The sequence below is a fragment of the Nannospalax galili genome, unplaced genomic scaffold (assembly GCF_000622305.1).
Source record: "Nannospalax galili isolate Female #2095 unplaced genomic scaffold, S.galili_v1.0 scaffold1430, whole genome shotgun sequence".
NCBI classification, from domain to species: domain Eukaryota; kingdom Metazoa; phylum Chordata; class Mammalia; order Rodentia; family Spalacidae; genus Nannospalax; species Nannospalax galili.
In genome coordinates, this window is record NW_008329126.1 from 631750 (window position 1) to 640539 (window position 8790).

The 8790-nt window shown below is 52.0% G+C and overlaps 1 protein-coding gene across 1 annotated transcript; it reads left to right on the forward strand.

Annotated features, from left to right (window-relative positions):
* The first annotated feature begins 451 nt into the window (after nt 1-451).
* On the forward strand, nt 452-1808 carry LOC103732693. The gene is made up of 2 exons (XM_008831349.2): nt 452-1026; nt 1507-1808. The coding sequence occupies exons 1-2, from the start codon at nt 452-454 to the stop codon at nt 1589-1591; spliced, it is 660 nt and encodes a 219-aa protein (XP_008829571.1). The 3' UTR covers nt 1592-1808.
* The last annotated feature ends 6982 nt before the right edge of the window (nt 1809-8790 follow it).

Consider the following 8790-nt stretch of genomic DNA (forward strand, 5'->3'; position numbering starts at 1 on the left):
GGCAGTGATGGGTGAGGTAGGGGTTAGATTTGGGGGCTCAGAAAGACAGTTCCTTGGGCCAGCTCATCCTGCATGCCTGATTCCCAGCTTTGGAGCCTTCCACTTCATCTCAGACCAGGCTCCTCACCTCGGGGTATATCAACCTCTCACAGAGATGCTGAGCTCAGCGGACAGACAGCACAGGCACAGAGAATTGCCAGCCTATCCTTTTTCAGTGGACTTGGGTGCCCCTAGGGTGCAGGAGGTGTGGAGGTGAAACGCTCCACCTGGGTCCCTCCATCGGTTAGCTATCCTGAGTCAGCTGAGACTTTGGACATCTCCGTTTCTGCACCTGTGAAAATGGGGACAATAACTCAACCCATCACCTGTTAGAGGAAGGGTTAAATGAGATGATAACTCACTTTAAGTACCTGGCACTAAGCCTGGCACATAAGCTCTCAATAAAGGCTTTATGCAGTACCCGATTCAGCCAGCCTCCCTCACGCTGTCTCCATCCCACTACCGTTGCTGGGTAAAGGTAAACCAGTACCTGCACAGCATAGGAGGTCGCCGCTGGTTAAGGGCCTGTGTGGGCCCATCTGCCCTCCCTGCCTTGCGAGTGCTCTTTCCCTCCGGCTTGGCCAAGGGCAGCGCCAAGGGCGATCGCGGAGGGCGCAGCTGCCTGGGGCGGGCGGAGCGCCACCCCCCACCCCATCACCGTGCACCGGTGCTCTGGAGCATCCAACTTCATTTCCACTTCAATTTTATCAGCGGCTGGGGAGCTGGGCAGAAGATGGGAGACCAGAGACCGGCCCTGACACGAATTAGCCCGGAGATTGCCCGATACAGCTCGGCCAGGCTCGGAGCTCGCTCCCCGCCCGTATCTCCTTTGTGTCGGCTGCGGAGTCTCACCGCCTGGCCGCCCTCGGTTCCCGCAGCGCCGGACCCGGCAGGCGAGATTGTTTGCACTTGGCCTTCTTCACCAAACCGAGACAAGCGGTGGCACGGCGCGCTCTGGGTGCCCTCGCCCCAGCAGGGCCGGGCCAGGTCACTTGGCACTGTGTGTGTGTGTGGGGGGGTGTCTCGCTGTCCCTTCCCCATAGTGCTTGGGCTACAGCAGACCCCAGAGAGGTGCAACTGGGGAGCCAGCCGTGAGAAATGAGATAGTTAGAGAAGGGGAAGGTGGATGGTCCGAGAAACCAATATAGCTTCCCAGGGTCACACTAGGGACGAGGCTAGATCAATCCGCATCCGAACTCGAATCTATCTATCTATTCACTCCCCAGAACCTTGGTGAAGAGGGTGGCTGGGTGTGTTCACATAATCGGTATGTTACTCTCTTCCTGATGTAGAAGTTGAGCAATTGATTATTCCTTAAATTTACTGCAACTGTGAAGGCATGTATGGTGAGGTCAGTGGAGGCCCTGGAGCCTCGAGAGGGGGGATCATGTCCTCCCCCTCCCTTTCACCCATGTGCCCCCCACTCCCAACCCCTTCTGACTTCTTGTATCCCCATCCTCGTTCCAGGTTTGACCCGAAGAAACCACCTTTAACTGCACCTTCTAGACCAGCTGGACCGACGGCAGAGGCCCTGGACCCTGGTTTGGGATAGGGGTGGAGGTGGGGGTTGCCTCTTCCCAGAGCCTGGAGTGGGGAACACTAACCTGTCCCACTCCCCACCTCTATTTCCGGGGTGCTGCTGGGGGAAATTTTATGTCTCTCTCAGGTTTGGGAACTGATCCCACACTAAAAAGAAAGAAGAAAGAGAAAAAGAAATGATTTTAAATTTTTTTAGGTCCAGAAATGAAGCAGAAGTGAGTAAATTTTAATGAAACGGTGCAAAAATGACATCATTTACTCAGAAATCATTAATTTGTCAGCATTAATATTTCAGCTACAACATTGCCTGTCATTTTGTGCCTGCAATGACTGATAAATCTATAAAAGCGTGCTGCTAATTTACTGAATATTTATGTGCAGTGTCATTTGCAGAGTAAGAATGGAATTTATTTCATGCCGAGTTCTGCGGGAGAACATTGCCCACAAACCTTCACCCTGGTGGATAGGGGAGAGCAGGGGGAGCCTCCAAACTTCCTGGAAAACCGATGACAGGGTATGGAGAGGGTCCTAGGCTGGGTCCCCAGCCCCAGTGCACACAGGCGGGACCACCTCACTTTTGCTCTAGTGTGGCAAAGATGCTCTTGGAATATTCTACCTCCTCATCTTTGCCTCTCCATCATTGTTTTCATTTGTTCCCACCCTTTCTGGAAAGGCACCCTGAGTTTTTCCACCCTTGCTGCAGTTACAAGGGGGCTGCCATTAGGAGCCTGGACAGCAGGGCAAATGGGCTCCAAGTCCCAGGTGGCCTATAGGAAAGAGGATGTAAGAGGAGGTGGGAATTAGTTGCCTGGGCTCTATTTCTGGCTCTGAGAATGGTTTTTTCATCTGGATCGCATTCACCACCATCTCTGTTCACAGAGCATCTGAAGGACTGGCTGCCTTAAGGCAGGGAAGGACAATTGAGAGCATTAGCTGATGCTACTGGGGCGGCTGACTTTGCCAGCCACACTCCTGTGTGTCTCCCTGGCCCTAGAAGCCAGCTGGGAAAAGATGATTGCTTGTTGAGATGCCGCCATTTTACAGAAAGCAAAGTTGAGGCTTTGAGATGGGTACTGGCTGCTCAATGGCTCCTTGTTTCTGCTTCCCCATCCCCCAACCCAACTAAGGACAAATCGGAGTTTTGCACAATTTTGCTCAATTTCCTGCCTGAATGGCACAGGTCTGACCCTCTGCAGGTGCTCAGGAAATGTTCTTGGAATCAATAAAGGATGTTAAATCTCCCATCTTCTGAAAGCTCTGTCTTTGCCCTTCCTGTCTCCCCACGCTCCATCAGAGCGACTCCGTGGCCTCTTCTGTCTCTCACTTCCTCTCCTACAGCTCCTTTCTTTTTTTTAATTAAAAAAAAATTAATTATTTTTATTTTATATGTGTGGGCATGTATGTAGGTGCACCTGTGTCATGCAATGCCCGCAGAGGGCAGAAGAGGGTGTCAGATCTCCTAGAACTGCAGTTTCAGATAGCTGTTAGCTGCCATGTGGGTGCTGGGATTTGAACTCATGTCTTCTGCAAGAGCAGCCAGTGCTCTTAACTGCTGAGCCATCTCTCCAGCCCAAGTTCCTTTCTTTTCTGTCCTGCTCTGGTGGGGTCTTCCATGACATTTACCTGGACCATTGCAGTAGTGTGCCTTTCTGCCTCAGTTTCTTTCCTTTGACATTGCCCAGAAATGCCCGATCTTTCTAACATCCACTCCTGAGAATTCACTCTCTGACTCAAAAACTCCTGAAAAAGTGATCTTTCCATGTCATCAGCCGCCCCACACTGTTGCGCCCTCACAGACCCACCCACTATAACATACATGCCTCATCTCCAAGTCTCTTCTCTCTCTTCCTCTGGGTTTCCCTCCATGCTGCCCAGTGAAATTCCTTCTATCCCTCCAGGCCCATCACAGCCATTCCAGTGAGTTTCCCAACCCTTCCTCTTTCTGGGTAGGGCTGCTGGACTGGGAGTTGCCCGTTCTTCCAATCAGGTGCGGGTGGGAAAGCCTGACAGCTGGAGGAAGGAAGGGATGCCTATTATCTGCATCCTCAGGAGTACACTGACTGGGGGTCAGCACTATGTGGCCTTGACCATGTCTATCTATGAAACTGTCTGGTGCAGCTCTGTCCAAGTCTACATCTCAGTCTGTCCTGGTCACATCATGGATGATAGTCCTGGTCAGATAGTATCTGTTCAACAAATATTCATTGAAAGGCAGACCTCAAAGGTCCTCCTCTATGCCAAGGTTCTGAGATCCTGTGACTTGGTGTTGTCCATACACACAGACCTCTAGGGGTAGGGATGCTTCACTATCAGCATGAAGGAGTGAAACACTGGGTTGGACTTTCCTGTCCTTGGCTCATAGGATGAAGAAGGTGAGGCTAAAAGGTTGAATGACCTTAGGACTCATAACCAGGTTCTCAGCTCCAGACCCGGTGCTCTCTCCCTGGGTCCCAGTTCTTTTCTTTGCCCTTAGAACAAACTCCAAGTTTTCAGTTGCCTTCAGGGCCCTGTGGGATTGAGCCCTTGAGACCCTCTTAAATTTAGTGTCCCTGAGTCAAAGCCATACTGACTTTCTTTCTGACTGTTCTTTCAACACTCTAAGCTCATTCCCATTCCTCCTACCTCCAGTTCTGGGGGTTTAACCCAAGGCCTCTTAAATGCTAACCAAATGCTCTATCACTGAGCTACACCTAGCCCTTCAAATTTTTTTTTTTTTAATTTTGAGATAGGGTTATATTAAGTTGCTTAGGTTAACTTTAAACTTACTATATGGTAACCTTATATTACATAACCAAGCTGGCCTGGACTTGTCAAGCCTCCTGCCTCGGCCTCCTGAGTAGCTGGGAATACAGGTCTGTATCACCATCATTCCCCATTCTGGACCCTTTGATTTGCTTTCCCTCTACCCTCAATGTCACTGTATCCTCACCATCCAGGTCTCAGTGCCAGTGTCACCTTCTCAGAGGCCTTCCTTGCTCACCAAAGCTTGAGTAGGTATTTCATGTCCTGCACACATCACCTCACATGGCCTTATACACCTTTGGCCTGTTTCTTACCTGGGTCTTCCTTAAGGGTGGGGACACCACTGCCCTGCTTGCCCCTGTTTCAGGCCTCTGGTACAACACCAGACAGATATGGACCTTGTAGCTCTGTCTGGACACTGGAGAGTGAACTACCAACTCCCCATCTTCCAGAAGAGGTGGTGATCCTAGGTTGATAGGGAGGTGAAGGTAGTTGGGGGTACTAGGAATTGAAGGGGAAGCTGGCTTCCAGGAACTGGGTCCAAGAAAGACTGAGCTGGGAGTCACTGCCCATCCTTGTCCTCCACCCCCCACCCTACCCCCCACAGCCTCACACTCATTTCCTTCCTGGAGCCAGTCTCATTTACTTTCCCTAAAAGCTGCTGGAGGAGCCAATATGTACGTGATGAATATTTCATCTCCTGAGTGTGGGTTGGCGGGAGAGCTGTGATCACCCGGGGAGGGAGTGCTGCCCAGCGTGCTCGAGGAGGGGCTGAGAAGGGCGCCAGCAATTGGATCTCAAAGAAGGTTCCAGCTGCCCTCATCACTTGCTGACCTTGGTCGGCATGGGGGACTCAGAGGGATAAGACTCAACTACTTCATGCTCCCTGGGACCCCCAACCTTTTCCTGGGGCTCATCTATAGCCAGGGCCAGACTCTGTGGTAGCTCAGAGGCTCCAGCTGTGCATGCCAGAGATGCAACTGGCACAGGTGTAAACAGGTCCTGGGCCTCATCTCCAGTGACTTCAAACTAGGAATACTGTGAGTTGTCACCCCAGGTACTGAGGTGGAAAACCACAGTCAGAAATGAAGGCGGGGACAGATAGAGCCCTCAGGAGGAGGAAGGCCGGGGGTGTGCCAATTCGCCATGTTTACCCTTGGTCCCTCCATTTTGACCTTTCCCTGCCCGGGACCACAGCTTTAGCCAGAACTTACCAAACAGCTCTCACCTCTGGAGTTTGAGCATCCAGGATGTCAGCTCTCTGCTTCCTCACTAGTTCAGTGACATCTGAGCCTCCCTAAGCCTCGGTTTCTCTTCCTGGAAATAATATGGGTCACATAACCTATGGAGGTCATTCTAACGGGACAGAATGGTGCCTAGCAGGTGGGTGGCCAGGACTCAGGGGTTTGTAGGTCTCTAACACACACACACACACACACACACACACACACACACCCCACTATTATCATCAGACACATATACACATACCATCACCACCACACACACATACACACCACCACACACACATACACACCACCATCTACCACACACCACACATGCACATACAACACACACACACCCCACCATCATCACACACACACACATACACACACACACCACCATCACCACCACAACGGTCCACTTCTGATTAGAGAACAAAGGACCGTAGTCACCCTTTTCACCCAGGGCCTCCCTCCTCTTCCACCTGGCACTGTTACCACCTACCTACCCCACACCTTGCAGTGTTGTTCCCTGAGGACTGGGGTTGTGGACAAGGTGAGGAGGTGTCTCAGCCTAGGGCCTCAGCCAGTCCTAGACTAGATGACCCTTCTTGTGGCCCCTTACCCCTAGCCTTTGGCCCTCTGCAACCAGAACCCACCCCTCCCCCCACTGGCCAGGCTCAGTCTCCTCCCTCGTTCCCACCCACCACATTACCCTCTGAATACTCTCATTATACCATTACTAATTAGGGCTGCTCAGCAAATTGGCGGCTGCATTAGAGGGAGACAGTGTGCGGGAGCATATGGCATAATATCGTATTAATGAACACTCTAAATTCAAACCCGGGTCAGCTGCTCGCTTCTTGCCGGTGTCACCCACACTGCAGGAAGGGGGGCAGTGGAGCAGTCAACCTTTCCCTGGCTTTCCTTGCCTGTCTCCAAACACACATTCCCCAATAAGGGCTGCGAGGGCCTGGCAGCATGATGTGGAGATCTGGGCCTAGGTGGGGACTGCAAGAGGGCCTCCCCCAACTGGAGACAGTAGACACATATAATTATAACTAATAATAGTAACCCAGGGCCTGTGGCCAGGATGGGCACCTGGACTACCACAATGTCTCCCAGTATGCCTGGGAAGGGGGCTTGTCACAGAAGGCAATCTGAGGGCCACAGGGGTCAGAGTGCTTTCTCAAAGTCACGGTTGGCTAAGCTGGAGCCCTGAAGCCTGTGCTTTTCCTGCTCTGTCCAACTAACCCCATGGATGCTCACGGCACACCAGGAATGACAACAGTCCTCTCCTCTTTCCTATGATGCACAGAGAACATGAAAAGTGCCAAATTCAGGGGACTGTCTGTGAGTCTTGAGGGTGGGGCTGGGAGGATCAGTGGGGCCACATCTGGGTCTGTTGTCAGTTTTTGGGTAGAGAGGTGCCCTAATTGAGGCTCCTGTGAGGAATAAAAGACTCAAGGCAAAGCTGTCATTGTCTCCTCTCCCCCAAGCCAGGAAGGGCAGTGTCCACCCATGTCTGGAGGTCCAGGACTATGCCTCTCTAAAGTGTCCTGGCCACTGGCTCTGAGCAGGAGTGTACCTGGAAGGGCCTCCCCTGCCATCCTTCTCACTGTCTGCAGGCTGGTGTCAGTGGCCTTCTAATAGAAAATAGTTGGTCCTCATTTTCCATCAAGTTTAAGAGCTGGCTGCTCTATGCCTGCTAAGCCCAGAGAACGAAGGACTGGACCTCTCCTATGTCTCCATCTCTGTCCAGGTTCATCTTTGCCCTGCAGAAAGCATCCCTCAACATTGCCTGCCCCAGGACACCTTCACTGAATTGACCCCAGAGCCCTTAAAGTCTGAAAATGTCTTAGAGACTTCTGTTCCAAGGTGTCCCCCACCTTGAGGACTGGGTCTCTCTATCAGAAAAGGGAGAGGTGGAAGAGCTTGGGCAGATTCTCACCAAATCAAAACTCAAACAGAAAAACCACTCCTCTGTCTGACCAGCCTTGCCCTCAACTCTAGGAGCTGGGCATCCAAGATGAGGATCATTCTGTGTCTTAAGCATTTGGCGGTGGCGGGGGGGGGGGCGGCTCTGATTTAGGAGTCAAGGTGGATTTCCAAAAGAGTCACAAGGCAAGCCCCCTCCAGGACTGTTGCTGGCTTCCACTTTGAGATTCAGTTCCTGGCTCCATCCTTTCTTTAGAGGCTTTGAAGTTTGAAAGGGACTCTGAGTCCCTGAAAGACTTACTAGGACAGTGTTTAGGTGCCCTTGTCAGAGCACTGAAGTCCCCAGGACGGTCCTTCTTCTCTCAGTTCTGACAGGGATGTTGTGTTGCAGCCCATTTTTGGAGGGACCTGTGACATAGATGGGATGTAGGAAGGGAAAAGGAGGCAGGTATTGACTTCTTCAGCAGGGGCTGATGTGGCATTGGAGGGCAGACTTGGGTTTTAATCTCCACAGTCCATCTTATAGTCTGTGAAATGGGTGTGTTCACAGCACCTTAACTAGGATTGTGGGGTGCTCTTATGGCAGAACTATGGGCTAGGTATCAATGACCCCACTATCCCAATTCAGCTCTGTGGAAATGAGAGTGGTTTGAAGGAGTGTCTGACCTGGAATGAAGGCCTGAGCTACCTATACTGCTGTCCAGAGCCCTCTGCTGGACCCTGGAAAGCAACAACAGAGACAAAGTAGGGTGGGGAGGTATATTCCAACATCCTGCAGCACTAGTTGAGGTGACCCAAGTGGGTGAGGCATTGGGGATCCAGAATACCACATAACCCCAGCCTCCCTTTAATGGACTAGATGTCTCCTGGGTCCCAGCATGCTGTCTCATGATGCCTGGTCATAGGACAATTTTCCTTTGTCTTTGGAGGCAGATCGCCCTCCTCCCTGCAGCTTTCCCGGCAGGGGAGCCCGGAAGGAGTAAATAATTGTCGCCCTTCCCAGCCTGAATCAGCAGGGCAGAACGTGGGGTGACATCAAGCCTGGATGCCAATTACTTTGTCTGCCCCTACCAAGCCAACCTCCCCTCCCCTCAGCTGGAGCCCACACCCCCTGGGAGAGGAGTAAACAGGCCCTAGAGGTGTTGGCTGAGCTCTGGAGTTGAGAGGCAGCTTGTCCAGGCTTGCCTGCTGGGTGGGAATCCCTACCCCGACTCCATCTCCTGGAGGCAGTGATACTGCTCTGTGGTGAGATTTAGGCACTGGTGTGGACTTGCTGTGTGTGTGTGTGTGTGTGTGTGTGTGTGTGTGTGTG

Excerpts from the sequence above, each read along its gene's own strand:
- LOC103732693 (XM_008831349.2), top strand. The coding sequence starts at position 452 with ATGCAGTACCCGATTCAGCCAGCCTCCCTCACGCTGTCTCCATCCCAC. Across the intron at positions 1,027-1,506 it reads CCCCAGCAGGGCCGGGCCAG|GTTTGACCCGAAGAAACCAC; the intron begins GTCACTTGGCAC and ends TCCTCGTTCCAG.